Source organism: Callospermophilus lateralis, chromosome 13, assembly GCF_048772815.1.
Source record: "Callospermophilus lateralis isolate mCalLat2 chromosome 13, mCalLat2.hap1, whole genome shotgun sequence".
Classification (NCBI taxonomy): domain Eukaryota; kingdom Metazoa; phylum Chordata; class Mammalia; order Rodentia; family Sciuridae; genus Callospermophilus; species Callospermophilus lateralis.
In genome coordinates this window covers 52,849,296-52,869,541 of record NC_135317.1, presented here as the reverse complement: position 1 = coordinate 52,869,541, position 20,246 = coordinate 52,849,296, and the positions used below count along the sequence as shown (strand labels likewise).

At 36.5% G+C, this 20,246-nt stretch overlaps 1 protein-coding gene across 1 annotated transcript in view; it reads right to left on the bottom strand.

Moving 5' to 3' along the window:
- Nucleotides 1–16,088: 16,088 nt before the first annotated feature.
- Nucleotides 16,089–20,246, bottom strand: part of Exo1 (exonuclease 1) — a 29,845-nt gene continuing 25,687 nt past the window's right edge. Inside the window, exons 13-15 of the mRNA XM_076831923.1 lie at nucleotides 20,097–20,198; nucleotides 18,806–18,999; nucleotides 16,089–16,224 (exon numbers count right to left, since the gene is read on the bottom strand). Coding sequence (XP_076688038.1) covers nucleotides 16,089–16,224; nucleotides 18,806–18,999; nucleotides 20,097–20,198 — 432 coding nt within the window. The remainder of the gene's footprint in view (nucleotides 16,225–18,805; nucleotides 19,000–20,096; nucleotides 20,199–20,246) is intronic.

The following is a 20,246-nucleotide window of genomic DNA, read 5'->3' as shown; positions in this document are numbered from 1 at the left end:
CTCTGAATAGAAGTAGCCCCAGATGAGAATATTCTTAATACCTTAGTAATGAAGCAGATACAGGATTGAGTCACCTGAACCTGAACTATGTTGCTATTTTCCACAGTAAGAAATAGAAAGGTTGAGTAATTTGCCCAGATAAAAAGAAGTGAAACTGGGGTTAAAATCCAGGCATGTATTAAAATGGTCTTATGCTCTGAAGTTTTCCAAGAAATTTTGTTATATTTATATATGTCCAGGAATGTGGGTAGAACAGTTATTATTAACACCAAGACTTTGCACTTAATAGATGATGAAACTGTGGTCTATACAAAGTAATTCACCTGCCTAGGGTCCTATGGAAGGTTAGTCATTCACAGTTCTTATTCCCAGACCAGGGTGTTCCATCCTTTGCTTCAATACCTAGAAAACAATATTGTGATTGATGCTGACCACTCCCTCACCTCAGACCCAGGAGCACAGTGGCCCCTGATGGTTTTTTGGTGGGGCATGGGAGACCGGGTACCAGGGATTGAACTCAGGGGCCCTCAAGCACTGAGCCACATCCCCACCTTTATTTTGTATTTTATTTAGAGACAGAGTCTCACTGAGTTACTTAGCGCCTCACTTTTTCTGAGGCTGACTTCGAATTCACAATCCTCCTGCCTCAGCCTCCCAGCCGCCAGGATTATAGGCATGCACCACCGCACCCAGCCTTGGCCCCTCTTTATGATACAGACTCATCCAGTCCTGAGAATATCAGCACCATTAGTGTCTCCTACATTGTTAATGGAGTTCTCTTGATTTCTGGGGTCTTCCCTGGTACTATTCCATGCCAAATCATTTGATGATTTATTGAGGGATAGAAAGAAAAGTAGTAGGCTCTTGCCTTTGACTGATTTAAAATCTGCTCCATTAAAAAAAAAAAATTGCCTTTCTTTCTGCCTGAGAAGCTGGGACAATGGTTTCTGAGCCCATTCTGGAATTTGGGAAGAAAACTTGACCTCAGGAGGTCAAGTTTTGTAGTGGGCCTCCATCTCCCCAGCCTTCACCATGGACAGTGTCTTCCCTGGCTCTGCCTGGGCCCAGTGGTGAGTCAGGGCAGTGACTTATTTAATAAAGCTCTACACCAGGTCTAGATAGCCTGTCTGGATGCTGAAGTCTAGGAAGGAGCCTGGTATATCATCCACAAAGACATGATAGCATTTGGGCCCCTTTCTCTTTCTTTCTTTTTCTCCTGGCTCCTTTCTCCACCAAGTATCATTTAACCAATTCCTTGAACCCTGGGGTCTTCAAATGTTCTTTTAGTAGCTCAAGAAGAAAAAATTTTCATTTCATGGTTATTTGTATTCCTTCTCCTCCTCCTCCTCCTCCTCCTCAGTCTATTTTATTTGAGAAAAATAATACAGTTTTTACCATATAATGATTCAGTCAGGATAGGCTATGCTACAATATCAAATACAGCACACAATTCAACAGTGAAACATATTCTCACCCACACTGAGGTTCAATGCATGTTGGAAGGCTCTCCGATTTGGCTGTTTGTGACAAGAAATTCAGGTACAGAGGTTGCTTCCAACTTGCAATTTCGTCATTTCTGAGTCATTCGTTTCTAGAATTTCAGAAGAGAAAATTGATGGAAATAATGTGCTCTTGACTGCCTCAGACTTCAAGTGCTTAAAATGGCACCCGATGAGACCCACTCATCTTCCATTGATAAACATGAAGCATACCACCCTACCTACAATTGATTATTGGTGAGTATAGTTATTCTCCACTACAATGATTATTTTCCAGACACTCCTCCCCCCACACACACAAAAGAATCTGGGCTCTGGGGTTGGAGCACTTGTGTTTGAACTCCTGTTCTCTCACCAACTAGCTATGTTACCTTGAACTAATTGATAGACTCCATTTCAGTTATCTCGTGGGTAAAATAATAATAACAACTTGGAGGGCCGTGAGCATCAAATAAGTTAGTTAGTGCATGTAAAAAAAAGACTTAAAACAGTGCCTGACACATGCTACTCAGTAATTATTATTTTTACCATATTGTTGATGAAGAGCCTGAAAATCAGAGACGTTCCCCAGAGTCTATGAACAAGACAAGGTTGGACCCGACAACCCTTTCCATTCCCAGCCTCATCATCATCGTTGTTATCTTTCACCGGAATAAAGAGGAGGCATACATTTTGTTTGATACTATGCTAATAACTACATACATTTTCTCAGTGATTTCTTCTGAAAACTAGAATTAAAACTCAGAGAAGCAAAATATTATGCTCTGGATTGTACAGCTGGTGAGATTTGACCATGCACATTCCATTTTGAAAGAATGTGTTCTGCTGAATTTTAAATAAAGAACTTGCTAATAGAAAACCTTATGGTCTGAAGGAAAATATTTCCAGAGACATCCCTCTAAACAGTCTTTTACCCCTGCAATTCTTAAATAACCAGACCCTCCGTTTCCTCCCCCGTGTGGGTCTTCAAAGTTTAGATCAAAATGGAGAATCCCCTCTCTCTCTCCAAATCTGCTTCTTCCCAGTTTCATACGTGCCATCACAGATGGTCTGCTTAGACATAGACCATGGCATGGGGGAGCGGAGGAGCACGCTGCCTCCAGTCCCTTTGGGATGTCAGGGGAAAAGATTTAAGGCCCTTTCCCAGTTTCCGCAATTGACTGTCATAATCTCTCATCTTTGTCATAAGTCAGTTTGGGCAGTATTTGTGCCCTATCCTTTGGGATGACAAAAGATGTTCTGGCACACAGTCATTCCCAAGATGCAGGAAAGTAGGAAGAAAAACTTGGGTCTGAAAAATAATTTGGAAACTGGGGTGGTTACGCAAAGGGAGTTCTAACCCCATTTTTCTAAGACCCTGAGAAAATTCTTTCTTTCTGTATCTCTTGCATTTATTATCATGTACTCTGTTGTACATTATAACATTGGCCTCCTAAGAACTCTCTTCTTTTAGTGTTCAAGGCTGGGAGGAGGATGCAGCACCTGTCAACTTCAGGACCTGAAGGTTTAGTACCTTGGGTATTTTCCCAGTGTGACCCCAGCCATGTGGCATTATCCAGAAAGGTTTATATCTTAGTTCAGGATGTTTAGGACCTATATCAGTTATCTCTTGGGTAAAATAATAATAATATCTACCTTGTAGGGCCTTGAGCATCAAATAAGTTAGTTATGCTGCATAACAAATCATCCCACAACTTAGTGGCTTAAAACAATAACAAATTTACTATCTCACATAGCTAGCTCATGTGGGTCCAGGTAGCAGCTTAGCTGAGTGGTTCTGAGTGGAATTTCTTGTAAGGTTGCAGTGAATATATTATCTGGAACTGTAATAATCTAAATAATTGACTGGGGCTGGAGGATCTGCTTCCAAGATGGCTCACTCACATGGCCAGGAAGTCAAGGCTAGCTGTTGGTAGGAGACCTCAGTTCTTTTCTTCTTCAACATCTTTATAAAGATTCTTCAAATGTCTTCACGACATGGCAGCTGGGTGCCTCTAGAGCAAATGATCCTAGAGAGAAAGAACAAGGTGGAAGATACCAAGTCTTTCGTAACCTAGCCTCAGAAATCACATGGTAATTACTGTAATATCCTATGGTTTAGACAAATGAGCCCTAGTCAATGTAGAAAAGCACTATGTAAATACTTAAATACCAGTGGGAGGGATCACTGGGGACTATCTTGAAGTCTAACTACTATGGCAGTTATTTTCTTTGAACTTCTGTTTATTCTTCTGTAAAAATGAAAATAATTATTTTGACTTCACAGCAAATGCCTTTTCATTCATTCAATCACTCACTCTCAAAAAAAATATCAAAGATTTATTAAATACCTCTACTATAACAGGCACTGTAGTGGGTGGTGAGGATTCAATGAAAAGCAAGAACCAGTCATTGTAGCTGTTGTCTTTCTGTCCTCAGGGGCATTATAGCTTACTGAGTAGAAAGGCAATGATAAAATGAACATACAAGCAAAAGTAAGATTGAAGGGCTGGGGGAGTAGTTCAGTAATAGAGCACTTGCCTCACATGCATAAAACTGGGTTCCATCCTCAGTGCGTGCACCACATGCCTGTGTGCATACACACGCACACGCACACACACACACACACACACACACACACACAGAGATTAAAATTGCAACTATATTCTAGCTATTAATTATTGGTCATACCCATCCCTATTGGTTTTTACCCACTTACAATAAAAACTCAATGAAACTTCAAATTTTCAAAATTTACACTGTTGATAGGAAGACAAATTAATCACTCAAAAACTTTCACTGACTCTCTCCAGTCCAGAAGTGGAGTTGCACTTTATGGAAGACCTTTCAGTCTGATACCCTACCTGAATTTCCAACTCTTTTCTTACTCTCCATGAAGCAAGTTCTCTGATTGGGCTCAGTCAGTCTCCTCAGTTTGCTGCAAACATATTTTGTGCATCCCCTTCTCTAAGCTTTGATCACCTAAAGTTGCTGCATAGAAAGCAGTCCTCCTCCTTGCCTTATATCAATATGTCTCAAACTCATGCATCCCATCAAGCCTGGTCAAGTTTCAAATACTAAAGGGTCCCTTTCATGACTTCTCCTTTTCTTCAGGAACATTTGACACAGGTACAGCCAACTTTACTTTAGTATTGTCAGACACAATTCGATTTAACTTTTCTTATATACATGAGATAGGAGTGGTTCTGGCTCATTCCCAGCAAATACTTCCTTAACACTATAGAGGGTGCAAAGGTAACATCACAGCCCCCGCCTCACGGGATCATTTCTTGTTTCTGCTCTCTTCATTACCTGCACCATTTGTTGCTTTAGTTCTAATCTGGTCTAAGCATACCCAGTAAATTGCCTTAACAGGAAGGGCATCCTGGCATGATTTACATCATGGAATGAATTAAACCTAAATGATTCCAAGGAAAGCTGCCAAGTATTTTCTCTTCTTCTAGTCTCTCTTCTGTAAATTGACTTTATGTATTTTTTGGCTAGTAAAATTATTAAGACATTTTTACTTTTAAGTTCATTACTTTGGAATGTAATGAATTAGATTTAAAATAGTAATTATTATGAAATCTTGTGAGACTTCACATTTTTTCAGAATGCAGTATTGACATACTCAATACAGCACTGAGTACTAAGAAAAATAAAAAATCTTATTTTATTTTAGCTTATTTTTCATTTTTAATTAATTAATTAGATACTGAAGATTAAGTCCAAGGCACTTAATCAACTAGGCCACATCCTCAATCCCTTCTATTTTATTTTTTATTTTGAGACAGGATCTTGCTAAGTTGCTTAGGGCCTTGCCAGGTTGCTGAGGCTGGCTTTGAACTTGCTATCCTCTTGCCTCATCCTCCTAAGTTGCTGGGATTATAGGTATGTGCCCCTGTGCCTAGCTTATTTTAAAATAATTAAATAAGTTATGACATGTATTTTAATAAGAGAAATTAAAACAAATTTATCTGTTTATTAAAAGAAAAATGTTTAAATCATATATGTATTTTAAAAACTCATTGCAGAAGTGATGTTTCTAAAAAGTCACAGGTAACAAAACTTCATGAAACATAAAATTCTAACCAACCTCATAATAGGGAATGGGATGAGGATTAGGGATATTAATCAAAAGAGTGAAAATTGATTTATAATGTTGGAATTTTTATACATGGGGATGTGTGGTAACTTACCTAAATAAGAAAAAGAAATAAACCAATATTGCTGGGCATGGTGACTCACACCTGTAATCCTGTAACTCGGGAATCTGAGGCAGAAGGATTAGAAGTTCAAAGCTAGTCTAGACAATTTAGAGAGATCCAGTCTCAAAATGAAAAATAAAAATGGCTGGGGATGTAGCTCAGTGGTAGAGCACCCCTGGACGGCAAAAACTAAACTAAAAAAAAAAGAAAAGAAAAGAAAAGAAAGAAAGGAACCAATATTGTAAAAAAAGGTGATTTCATAATAAACTTGAAGGTACTCAGAATTGCTCTTCAGACATTGAACAGTGTGAAGGAGCTGCCCTCTTGTGGAGATTTTGAAATAGACTTTAAATGGTTATAAATCAAAGAACGTTTTGAACTTGGAGTGGCAATTTCAGAGTTAGAGGCCAACACCTAACATTTGTCCTGTGAGTAAAAAGAAGGAAACAAATGCTCAGCTTGCAGTCCTTAAGAATAATCAGCAAGTCATAATTACAGACCACGTCTTCTGATTCCTATGAAGAATCCTTTCACTTTTTTTTAAATTTTTTTTTGTAGTTGTAGATGGAAATAATGCCTTTATTTTATTTTATTTTTTTATGTGATGCTGAGGATGAAACCAGTGCCTTATATGTGCTTGGCTAGCAGCTCTACCACTGAGCTACAGCCCCAGCCCATCTCTTTCACTTCTGTCTCCCAAAACCATGATTCAGCAAGTGTTGAATAAGCACGGAAATGTGTTTAGAAAGACTGGAGGTGCTATTCAATATACAGAACTTGGTAACTAGTAGTCACTGAAAAGGAAAAATGTGAAATGCTGACAATGTCTCCAGGATCTTGTTGGAAATTTGAGAAACAAAGAAAGATAATGCTTCCATCATTGATTATAAAGTCTAATTTAATCAGCATATTTAATGATGGTACCCTCAAGGCTGTCATTAAGCAATATCTTAACATAAAATGTTGGGTATTGGTAGGAAATAGGTAATGGCTAAGATATTAGTGTTGGTTATTAAGTGCTAAGATATTAGTGCTAAGATATTATTAGATTAGGGAGTGACTAGGATTTGTTTTGGCCACAAGTAACTCATTTACCAGTTCCAAATATGTGATTAGGAGGAGCCGGCATGTCAACTATTTTGCCCTACAAAACAAAAGCCTTAAACTGTAATGGCAAGAGCAGCAAACCGTATTGTGCCAGAGCACAGATGAAGCCAAATTGCAGCTGAGAAAAAGAAAAAGAAAATAAATAAATAAATCTGTCCCTGGTAAGAGGCAGGAAATTGTTAAGCCTTTTTCATTATAACTCTACCACTACAAAAGGAACAGAATCATTAAAAACCTACCACCGGGATCCAGAGACCTAGGAAGAAACAACAGAGAAATAATGCTCAAGGCAACAACAAAACCTAAACCCAATTAAACTCCTTACTAGACTTTCCAGTGTCTGCTCTACCTGCCTAGTAGCGGAAGAAGCATGCCTGCTTCCAGGGGTACATATTATTTATCTTAGTCACTACTATCCTACATCAAGGTATGGAACTCAATCAGAAACTCTATGACACAAAAAAGCAAGGACAAAGAAAACACTGTCAAGACACAAATTACAGAACCAGATTCAGAGATGATTCAGATATTGGAAATATCAGGAAAGGAACTTAAAATAACCACGAGTAAATGTTAAAAGTATGATGGAAAATATGAACACCATATAGAAGCACATGGGGGAATGTCCGAAAGGGAGATGAAAAAGGGAACAGTCAAATAGAAATACTAGAAATAGGGGCTGGGGCTGTGGCTCAGTGGTAGAGCGCCCGCCATGTACTTGTGAGGCCTTGGGTTCGATCCTCAGCGCCACATAAAAATACATAAAGATATTGTGTCCAACTACAATTAAAAAAATATTTTAAAAAAAGAAATGCTAGAAATAAAGAACACAACAGAGATGAAAAATGCTTTTGAGATCTTATCACTAGATTCATTAGAAATAATGAATCACAACTTGAAGATGGGTCAATAGAAACACAAACTGAAAAACAGAAGAGCAGAAAGCAAACATAAAGGCATCCAAGAGCTGCGGGACAAATTTGAACAGGGTAACATACGTATAATTGGAATCTCAGAAAATGAAAAAATAGGAGCTTCGTGAGGGAACAGGCCTGGGAATCATACTGTTCAGTATTTTGTCATTTTCTCCACTCTTTTCAGGATAGTCCCTTACCTTCACTTGGCTGTGTTTTATGTTTTTTTTTTTAAGATCAGAGGCAATCTATTACCAATTATGAATGGAAAACTTCAAATCTCTGTTGGGAAAACAGATTGAGGCTTCTGTGCATGAGGGACAGAAACTGTGGTGTAACTGCTGCATTTTCTCTATTCTAGGGTAGACATTTTAATGTTTTTGAAAATAGCACCTGTGTTAAAGTAAGAGTACTTTTAATTTGGGTCTTAAATCTTTTGAAATTACCTTGTTGCCTTTGATGATGTCTGTTTTTGTTGTTGTTGTTGTTGTTGTTGTTTTAGGTGCTGGGGATCAAACCTGGAGCTACATGTATGGTAGGCAAGCACTCTATCACTGAGCCATGTCCCTAGTTCCAATGTCTGTCTGTCTTAATAGGATACCCCAGGCTTATCTTTTTCATTTCTTGGCAGACACTATTTGCCCCAAGAAGTCTTTGTTTCCACTGGCAAATATTCTAGAGATCATAGTAGTTAAGAACTTGAATTGGACATAGTGGTAGAAATTTATGAATATGTGTACACGAAAAGAGAATCAATATATATTCATAAATTTATATCAGTATGTTAATTCAAATTCATAACTACCAAAAATTTTTTAAAATTCACTTAGTCATCTCATATTGTCTTCTTTCCCCCATGCTAAGAACCTGGTTCTCAAAAAATAGGAGAAATTAAAACACAGGCATACCTTTTTTTTTTTTTTTTGGTTCTGGGGATTGAACCCAGAAACAATTTACCACTGAGTCACATCCCCAGGCCTTTTTCAGTTTTTCATTTTGAGATAGGGTCTCACTAAGTCTCGTTAAATTGCTGAGGCTGGCCTCTGACTTGGAATTCTCCTGCCTCAGCCTCCTAGATGCTGAGACTGCAGGTGTGCATCACCACCATACCTTGTTATATCAGGCTTATATCACTTTGCAATAAGCATGTTGTCCAGACTAAAGGTTTGTGGCAACCCTGCATCAAACAGATCTACCAGCACCATTTATCTAATAGTATAGTGTCTGCCACATTTTGGTAATTTTCACATTTCAAATGTTTCATTTTGTTAAGTCTGCTGTGGTGATCTGCGATCAGTGATCTTTGATGTTATCGTTCTAATTGTCTTGGGACATCACAAACAATACCTGAATAAAATAGCAAACTTCATCAGTGAATGTTGTGTGTATTCTGACTGTTTCACCAACCAGCTGCTGCCATGTCTCTGTCTACTGGGGCTTCCCTACTCAAGACACAACAATATCAAAATTAACCTACTAAAATGGCCTGTAAGTGTTCAAGTGAAAGGAGGACTTGCAGTTTTTCACTTTAAATCAAAAGCTAGCGAGGTGGAGCAGCAAGTACTGGGGTAGAAGCTGCAACAATTTACCCAGAAGATAGAGCAAAGGTAACAGATGAAGGTGGCTATACTAAACACTGGGTTTCAATGTAAATCAAAGAGGCTTCTATTAGAAAATGCCATCTAGAACTCTCATAACTAGATTTAGATTGGAGGGTTGGGTTTTCTGGAGATTAAACTCAGGGACACTTTATCACTGAGCCACATCCTAGCCCTTTGTTTTTATTCATTTTAAAAAAAGACAGGGTCTTTCTAAGTTGCGGAGGCTAGCCTCAAACTTGTGATCCTCTTGCCTCAGACTCCCAAGTTGCTATGATTATAGGGATTTTCATAGCTAGAGAGAAGTCAATATTTAGCTTCAAAGCTTCAAAGGACAGGCTGACTCTTATTGAGAGCGTCTGAAGCTGGTAAATTGAAGTTGAATCCACTGTTCATTTACTATTCTGAAAATCCCAGGGCCCTAAAGAATTATATTAAATCTACTCTGCCTGTGCTCTGTAAGTAGAATAACTAAAATTGATTTATATAGCACATCTGTTTATAGCATGTTTACTGAATAGTTTAAACCCACTGTTCAGAAAAACTATTCCTTTCAAAACATTCCTGCTCATTAACAATGCACCTTGATGACCCCAGATGGAGAAGTATAAGGTTAATGTTTTCAGGACTGCCAACACAACATTCATCCTGCAGGCAGAGATCACGGAATGATTTTGACTTTTTTTTAAATTTAAATTTTTTTTAGTCATACATGACAGCAGAATGTATTTTGACATATAATACATACATGGATTGTACATACATCAATCATATTGTCTATTCTGTTCTGCTGCCCTTCCTATCCTCCCTACTCCTCCCCTCCTCTCCCATCCTTTCTCTCTATCCAATCTAATGTGACACACTTTTTTTTTCTTTTTCTCATTACAACATCATATATGTATTCTGTATAACAATGAGATTCTCCTTCCATCTTCCGTGCAACTCCCCTTCCTCCTCTTTTTCCCTCCCACCTATCTTCCCTATTTAATGGTAGTCTTGTTCTCATGCTCTTCCTCCCTATCCCATTTTGAGTCACCACCCTGATATCAGAGAAGACATTCGGCATTTGTTTTTTAGGGATTGGCTAACTTCACTTAACATAATCTGCTCTAATGCCATCCATTTACCTGCAAATGCCATGATCTTGTTATTTTTTAGTGCCGAGTAATATTCCATTGTGTATAAATGCCACATTTTTTAATCCATTCAGCTATTGAAGACATCTAGATTGGTTCCACATTCTAGCTATTGTGAATTGTGCTGCTATAAACATTGATGTGGCTGTGTCCCTGTAGTATGCTCTTTTTAGGTCTTTTGGGTATAGTCCAAGAAGGGGGATTTTGACTTTTAAGTCTTATTATTTAAGAAATATATTTTGTGGGAGGCATGGTGGCACATGTCTTTAATTCCAGCAGCTGGGGAGGCTGAGGCAGGAAGATTGCAAGTTTGAAGCCAGCCTCAGCAATTTAGCAAGGTGCTAAGCCATCAGTGAGGCTCTGTCTTTAAATAAAATACAAAACAGGGCTGGGGATGTGACTCAGTGGTCCAGTGCCCCTAAGTTCAAGCCGTGGTACCAATATATGCATATATAAAATAACTGCCATAGGAAATAATTCTTCTGATGAATTCAGGCGAAGTAAACAGAAAATCCTCTGGAAAGGAGTTACCATCCTAGATGCCACTAAAAACATTCCTGATTCATGAAAGGAGGCCAAGACATTTACATCAATGGCAGTTTGGAGGAAGTTGATCCCAACCCTCATAGATGTCCTTGAGTGGTTCAGGACTTCAGTAGAGGAAGTAACTACAGATGTGATGGACATAGCAAGAGAACTAGAATTGGAAGTGGAGTTTTTAGATGTTACTGAATTGCTGCAATCTCAGGATAAAACCTGAATGAATGAGGAACTGCTTCCTATGAATGAGGGTGAATAAGTTTCTTGGGGTGGAATCTACCCCTGGTGAAGATGCTGTGCACATTGTTAAAATGACAACAAATAATTTAGAATATTACAAAAACTTAATTGATAAAGCAGAGGCAGGATTTGAGAGACTTAATTACAATTTTGAAAGAAGTTCTACTGTGTAGGTAAAGTGCCATTAAATAGCACTGCATGCTACAGAGAAATCTTTCATGAAAGGAAGAGTCAATCAAGGCACCAAATCACGCGTATTTTATCTTAAGAAATTTCCACAGCCACCCCAACCTCAGCAACCAACACCCTAATCAGTCAGCAGCCATCAATATGAGGCAAGCCCTTGTGTGGCAAAAATTATAACTTGCTGAGGGCTCAGATAAATATTGGATTCTTTTAGCAATATTTTTACAGTTCATATATTCATTTTTTAGACATGCTCTTGCAAGATTATAGTAGCATAAACATAAATTTTATATACACTGGGAAGCCAACAATTTTATGACTTGTTTTGTTGCAATATTTGCTTTATCCAAGTGGTCTGGAAGGGAACTCAGTATCTCCAGTGTATGCCTGAATCCCATACTCAACCTCTTTTACTCCACATTATACACAAGACAGTGTCAAAACAACGCTATCAGACTACCAACTAAACCATTTTTTTTCTTTTTTGCATTTGCTTTTATCTACTATACTGCCTCCCTTGTAACTCTTAGTTTGATTGCAGGTTACTATACTTAATGATCACCACTTATTTATTTATTTTTTTTTATTAGTACTGGGTATTGAACCTAGGGGTGTTCTACCACTGAACTACATTCCCCAGCTCCCAACCCTTCACATTTTGACAGTCTTGCTAAATTGCCAAGGCTGACCTCTAACTTAGCATCTTTGCCTCAGCCTCTCAAGTAGCTGGGATTACAGGTACCTGCCACCACACCAGTTTCACCACCAGTCTTTATATCATTATATCTCGTTATTTTGGTTTTCTGGCACATTCCTGAGGAAGAGCTTAAGGGGAATATTTCCCCTATTTTCTATGTTGGGTGAGTTGCTTCTGCCCTTTACACTTGAAAGTCTATTGTGTTGAGTCGAATAACAGCTTGGGTTGGGTGCTTACTCAGTGGTTGGGTGCTAGTCTAGTGTGCGTGAGACGCTGGGTTCCATCTGAGGCTCCACAAACAACTCAGCTTCTTTTCCCCAAGACTATCTTTTTTTCCCCCCGAATAGGTTTTATTAAGATATCATTGGCATGCAATTCAGGTTTCGATTTAATGCCTACACCCATGAAGCCATTAGTACAGTTTGGATCTTGAATGTCCCTCAAAGGTTCATGTGTTAAAGGCTGGGTCCTCACAGTAGTGTTCTTAAGAGACTGTAAAGTCTAATAAGACGTCTTCATGTCCTTCAAGGGAATTGTGGGACCCAGGTCTCTTCCTCACTCTTTTGCTTCTTGGCTATGAGGTGAGTGGTTTTTCTCCCTCTTGTGCTTCCACCACAATATGCCATCTTGTCAGTTTCAGAAAGTGGAGCCAAAACAAACCTTTTGTCTTTATAAGTTGATTTGCTCATCTATTTATTTTAGTAAAAGAAAGCTGACTAATAACAAAAATCAAGGGAGTGAACATATCCATCACCTCCCAGTTTCTTTGTGCCTGGCTATGGTCCTTCCCTTACCCCCAACCCTTCATACCCAGATAACCACTGATAAGCTTTCTGTTCCTAATTATGTTTATGTTTTCTAAACCTTTTTCATAAGTGGAATCCAGTAGGTACTCCTTTTTTTCCACCTAGCATAATTCTTTTTTAAAAAAATATATTTTAGTTATAGGTGGAAACAATCTTTATATTTATGTGGTGCTGAGGATCAAACCCAGTGCCGTATGGATGCTAGGCAAGCACTCTACCGCTGAGCCACAACCTCAGCCCTATAAGTCTTTTGAGACTCATCCATATTGTGCACAGTTTATTTCTTTTGTTGCTAGGTTGTCTTCCATTTTATTTCCCAAGACTATCTTAAAAATGTTAATTTATTTTCTCCAGCATAGTGTGTAACTGAAAAACTCTGATAATCATCTACATTTTTTCTTATATATTGTTTTTGCCTACCCAAAGGATTTTTCCCTTAAAGTATACTATTTATACTTGGTGTTAGTATTCTGGGTCAACAATCGTAAGTACAAGACCGCATCTTTAAAAATATTTTCATATGTATTTTAAAAAGTTACACAATTACTTTTTTCAGACTCCTATTTTCTGTATATTGATCCTTCTTTCTGTACTTTCAATTTTGTTACCAATTAAAAATATTTTTCCATTTATTATTTTACTACCAGGAATCGAACCTGGGGGTGGTCTACTATTGAGGTAGATTCCCAGCACTTATTTTTTGGAATATGGTCTCATTAAATTGCCAAGTCTGGCCTCAAACTTGTAGTACTCCTGCCTCAGGCTCAAGTTGCTAGCATAACAGGTATATACCATCTTCTTTCAAATCACTATCTACAATATTTTTATCCCATCTAGTTTAGGTTTCATTTCTGAAATGTTTTTATTAATGTTTACTGAACCTTTTCAATGCTAAATTTTCTCAATGAACTAGTTTTGACCTGCTCTGAGAGCCTGATTTTCACTGTAAAAATGTTTTCTGCTCATTCCCCCCCCCTTTTTTTTTTAATGAAAATAACTAAACAAGACTGACCTAGAATATTTCCTATGGTTTCTTTTGTTTTGGGTACTGGGGGATGAACCACTGAGCTGTATGCCCAGGCTTTTTTTTTTTTTTTTTTTCAAAGTTTTGAGCAGGGTCTCACTAGTTGCTTAGGGCCTCACTAAATTTTTGAGACTGAGCTTGAACCTGCAATCCTCCTGCCTCAGCCTCCTGAGTTGCTGGGATTACAGGTATGTATACCATACCTGGCCTATGGTTTCTGTTTAAGTAAACTTTGAGAGGTATGCATGGTTCATGGGAAATTTTCTACCTTTTAAGTGTTCAAAACTAGGGTAACCTGTTTTGATTTTCTGGTTGGCTGCTATTCTCACTGTATACTTATCTTTTCCATATTTTGCTCAGTTTTGACTTCTGAGGTACCCTAGCCTGGAAGAGTCTTGACAAACCTGGTGGAGGAGTCTCCATCTCTCATGGCTCACAGGGATTGGTTGGCTTCAGACTTGACTGCAGGTATCCTGCATTAATTCACCATTGAAATAGACAGGGCCTCTTCCCATTTCAAATGCTGCCCTCACTTTGGCCTGCTGTGCACTTGGATGGTCATTCAGAATTTTCAGTTCATTATGTATCTTCTCCCCACACCTATTTCACCTGAATAAATGCCAATACCATCTAGTGCTACTGTAGCTTTTGGTGGCTTATCTTCACACACTTATACTTTGGGACATAGTATGCCATGTCACCCAAATTTATTGTAAATGTTTGTGAGCTTTTGATTTGCTATCCAATCACTGTTAAATGAGAGTTTTGGAAACTGAAAACTTTGGGACTGCTGCCATCTTCCCTTTTTCCCATGCCAATTTTTTCCTCCACATTAAAAAAATTGGTGCATTACAGGTGTATATACTGATTTTCCATGCTATTTTTAAAGGTTTTCAAAACCGATCCTGTTTTCAGTCTTACTTTGAACCTTTGGCTTCACAGGAACCGCATGTCACTCCTTACGGAGCCCACCTAGAATTTTACCTCGTGTTGGTCTTTGGCACCAGGAAAAAAAAAAAAAATCATTTCTTTGTAAATCATTTACCTCTACCCCCCAATCCAGTTTCCATACCTGATGTCTCTTCTTCCATTCTGTTAACCCTTGTGGATTTATAGTATATTATTCATTTTCTACCATTTAAGTTATCATTATGAATGAGATGTTTGTAGAAAATGTTTGATTCACATTCTTAATTTGTTCTACAACAGGAAACATTCACAAGGAATTAAAATATTTTGCTCTTGGGATTAGGTCTTTTCCAGACTGGGTCTCTTTAATATTATTTTTTATTTAAAAATTAAAATACTCTGGGTCCCTCTCTTTTATGCTCGATATCAAAAATACTTTAGTGATGTCTCTACTTCCTGTCATTGCAGATCTTCACTTGTGTAGGTGATTCTTTTTCTAGGCATCTGCCTATTTCTTTGCAGAGTGTACCTTTCACAGATCTGCAGCTTTAGTATCTTATGTAGCATTTCAGGAACTAATTTTATCTATTTATTTATTTCAGGAACTAATTTTAAATAAGTGTTTAAGGGTGTTTTTTAGTCCACACTTAAAAAAAAGACTGAAGCTATTTTTAAGTTTAAGAATATTAACAATGTAAGTAGTTTCTTTTACCTGAGGCTGAAAATAATTTTCTTCCACTGTCAACCCATAACACAACCAAATTTCAGGGATAATAGAGCATCCTTCCATCTGTGTAATGACCGTTAACCCTTCCAACTACCCCTCCCATCCGAGTAGCTTTATTTACAATTCAACGCTGAGGATAGACAAGAAAGGCAACTGGAAATATTTAAAGGCTTAAGAAAGTGATTTCTTCTATAACAAAAAGATTATATAGAATTGTGGCTTTCCATTTACTGTCTTATACTGGACATTATAAAAGTCTGTAGATTTTTAGAAACCACAGTGGATTTGCCCAGTTAACATAAAAGCTTCAAAAAAAAAACTGTCAAAGACTAAATTACTCTTCTATTTAGCTTCTTATGAAAATATAAAAAGCTGAGCAATAGAAACAATTACGTAGTTAATATACAAAATGTATTGTATTTAAAAAGGGGCATTTAAGAACCAATCTTTCAGACTGGTAATTCCCTCATCTTCAAATAGGGAGCTCAAATTGATCAGATTTTCCCAGTAGTCTGAATTTACTGAAATATTGCTCTCTGAACATGTGAACATTCAGCTTTGTTGTATATATCATCTTCTGTTTCTGGAGTTAGTTGGATATTATCTCTGACTGGAGACAGGGGCTTCTTACAAGAAGGAAGTTTTTCAGAATCTCTGCAAAATACAATAAAATAAATTAGGTATTTTTATGGTAATGATTATTAGACAATAAAATACTTGGAAAAAATAGAGGTTTATGGAAAGGATAAAACCCTTTAATGGATAATCTCTCACTCATTGTGGATCACATTCAGATTCTCCTCTAAGTATTTTCAATAAATTTCGAGTTTTTCTTCTTAAAGTCCCTTCCTGCCTTTCAATGTAGGTGCTAGGCCATTACTAGATATATAGTAGCTAAGGCAGAAAGATTCCAATAGAGAAATTTTAATTCATTTCTCTGTAGGACTCTTCTCAAGTCTGGCTAAGAATCAATATAGGTGAAGCATAACAAATGATTAAACCCAATTTTTTTTTATCTCCTTTCTTGCTTTTAATGAAAGACAGCTATATGTCCTTACAAATTAATCTTATTATGAAGATTACATATTTCTATTTCCTGTTAACAAAATTAAACACCAGTAAGTCTTATTTTCTAAAGGCATGTAATACTGTTGCATCCTTCATTTCTCTCCAGCAGCAGTTCTCCAAATATGTTCCATGGGCCATGGAGATTCAAGACACTTTCCGGGAGTTTGTAAGATAGAAATTATCTTATAATAATTTTTAGACCTTATCTGTTTTTCCACTGTGCTGACATTTGTACTAATGCTAAAGCGGAATTGGGTAAAATGGCCAGCAACTTGGCATGAGTCAAAGCAGTGACATGAAATTTCTTAAGTAATGCTAGTGCTCCTGTATTTTCCATTATTGTGCACTTGCAGTTAAAACAAACAAAAAAACCCAGAAAAAGTTTCAAGAATATACTTGATGAAGCAGTAAAAATCACTAATTTTTAAAAATCTCAATCCTTTGGTATACTTAACATTTTGTGACAAAATAGAAAGCATGTGTAAATCAATCACTGGTACCAAAAGCCAACAAAAACGCCCAACAATTTTTAGGTATGAGGAACAAAGAGAGCATCATCATGAAGGAAATAAGTAACAATACTCATTGCCCAGATAAATTTCAAACTTTTAAGTAAAAACTAAAATTCTGAAAAACTTGTGTCCTCTGCTGGAAAGCTTCCAAATGTTTAAGACTGCTAATTGTGATTTTGTTCCTTATATTATAAAATGAAATTAGTCAGTATTTGTAAGAAAAGTACAATTCAATGAACCAGTATTTCCCAAACAATCAATAAATATTGAACTCACAGTTTGTTGTAAGTAACCTTAAAAAAAACTACTATTTATTGAAATTTGGTGGAATGGCAAAGAAAGAAGCTTACAATTATCTAATAAATACTTTCCTGGGACTGGGGTTATGGCTCAGTGGTGGAGTGCTCACCTAGCATGTGTGAGGCACTGGGTTCAATCCTCAGCCCACATAAAAAAATGAATAAAATAAAAATTTATCATGTCCATCTACAACAACAACAACAACTTAACAACAAAAATCTTTTAAAAAAGTAAAATAAAATAAACACTTTCCAAATGCAAATATGTGTTGGGTCATATTTTTTCATATACTTTTCAACCAAAACATCATACACAAAAACATCTGCAAATGTAAAATAATGCCACTCTTGGGCTGGGGTTGTGGCTCACTAGTAGTAAGCTCGCCTAGCATGTGCGAGGCACTGGGTTCAATCAACAGCACCACATAAAAACAAGTAAATAAAATACAGGTATTGTGTCCAACTACAACTAAAAAAAAAAAAAAATTACATTTTTTTTAAAAAAAAACAATGCCACTCTTTACATTTTTTTGTTTTGGAAAATATAGCATTTTTTTTTTCATAAAAAAATACGGCATGTTCACATGGCTTATTATTGTTTTTAAAAAATTGAGTATTTTATTAAATGTCTTTCCTCATTTCTGGAATAGTTAAGTGCTCCTGTATAAAGGTTTCCTGAAAATAAAGTTTGAGAATTGTTGCTGAGTTTAATATTAGACTTTACATACATATACACAAAATAAGAAACAATTGTCTAATACTTGAAAAGTATTTCTACTCATACCAGTTCATCTGACTGTGACAATACTTCTATCAGGTAAAGTTTAATTCTATCATCCCCATGTTTGCTCCCCCGATACACATATTTATTAAGCTTATCAGCACATTTGCTTTATTGAGAAAGTATAAGAAAATAATTATACATTAATGCTGTGTTGTGGCTTTATTCTGAAGTCTAACAGAAGGAAGAATATGTAGCAATTTTAAAGATCATTTATTTTAAAACAATGCTTACCACACACATTAGAAATCTGGCAAATTCATCAAGTAAACTCTGTGATTCTCCCCATTTTAGATATGATAATTTAGGGAAGTATAACACAGTACTCTTACCCTCTCTCTAAAAGTTTCTTCTCATTAAAATTCTAAGAAATAAGAAGGAAAGAAGGCTGAGACATTTAAGGCCTGGGAAAGTAATAGGTGAAACAGAGACTCCAGAAGCCACACTGAAAACTGATGGTGTGAGAAACAGAAATTGATTCACATGAAACTAGAGAGATTTGGGAGACAGGGATTGGAATTGTGGAAAACAACAATAGCTCATCTTATTTCAGAACAAGGAACAAGACAACTCACTTTTTAAATCCAAAATTTTTCCAGAGCTCGCTTATTTTTATCTGTAATCCTGGCTTGTTCTCAGCATTATGATGATTTCTCTTTTGGATGCTTGATGACTTCTTGCTTAGTCCACTGACTCTAGCAGGTACTAGAGGTTTGATCTTTGTTGTGGAAAGTGAGTCCACAGAACTGGATTTACACAGCCCAGGAACCTAAAGATTAAATGCTCATGTTATCATTACTCTATTAGGCAACTACCTTTAATTAATTTAAAAGTATTGTTTATTCATCAATACCAAAAAATAATGCATAAACAAAGTATAAAAATGTGTTATTTACAAATGACTACTATAGAGATAATCATAATATTTTAATGGGTAATACCTGCACCTAGCATAAAATTTAAGAGTCATAAATGAACAGAGAGGAATGTGTCTCATTTATTTCTATTTTACCTCTCGAGAGGCAATTGCTGTTACCAGTTTTCTGTGCATCCACTAAATTATTTGCATACATGAGCATGCACACAAAACTGACAGCAGACTACACAATAATTACTTTGCTTTCTTTGATTCCACTTAATGAATGATATATTTTAGAGATTTTTCTTTTTCACATGTAGAACTGACTTTTATTTTGAATAAGTTGCCTGTTCTTCCATTGCACAAATGTGGCATTATGTACTTAACTTCTATCAACATTTTTATTTCCATCGAAGAGTTAATTTTCATTCTGTGGATAATATGGAGCCATTGATGTTTTATTGCTGATTCTCAGTATAATTAAGAGATATATAAAATAGAAGGTATATAATCTGGCAAAGAGTGTATAAAGAATGGAAAAGTTACCAAAAAAAAAAAAAAAAAACTGGTTTATCCTGGGTCCTCAGATTTTAGAAGTATTTTGTAATACATGTCAAAGCATTAAAACATGCATGCATTGGGACCAATAATATCACTCCATGGAATTTATCCCTACAGATAATCAGGGTATGTACTCAACTATTTACCCAGAAGACCTTGGTTGTAATATTGTTTAACTATAGCAAAAAAATTTTAAGGGTAAATGACTACAAAAGGATTATATAATAGTACTTGGAAAAAGATCTTACTACCTGTAAAAGAAGTTTCAACTTAACACCTTAAATACCTATCTTTAAGCACAGATACTATTCTAGAAAGTAAGAAAGTCGACTTTTTAAAATAAATCACAATTTAAGTATTTTAATTTATAAGTTTTGCTTATATTTTTCATTTTCTTGTTGTAAGCATGTATAGTTTCTGAAATTAAAAATAAATAAATATTTTACCTTGTTCCTTAGAAGTGTGTCTTTCTTTGAGAAACGAGATAAACACTGCTTATAGTTCTGATTACCTTGATTATCAAGTGACTTCATATTACAATCAGATTCCTATATCCCCAGATCAGAAAGAAAATAAATTAGATTTTTACTAGTGGT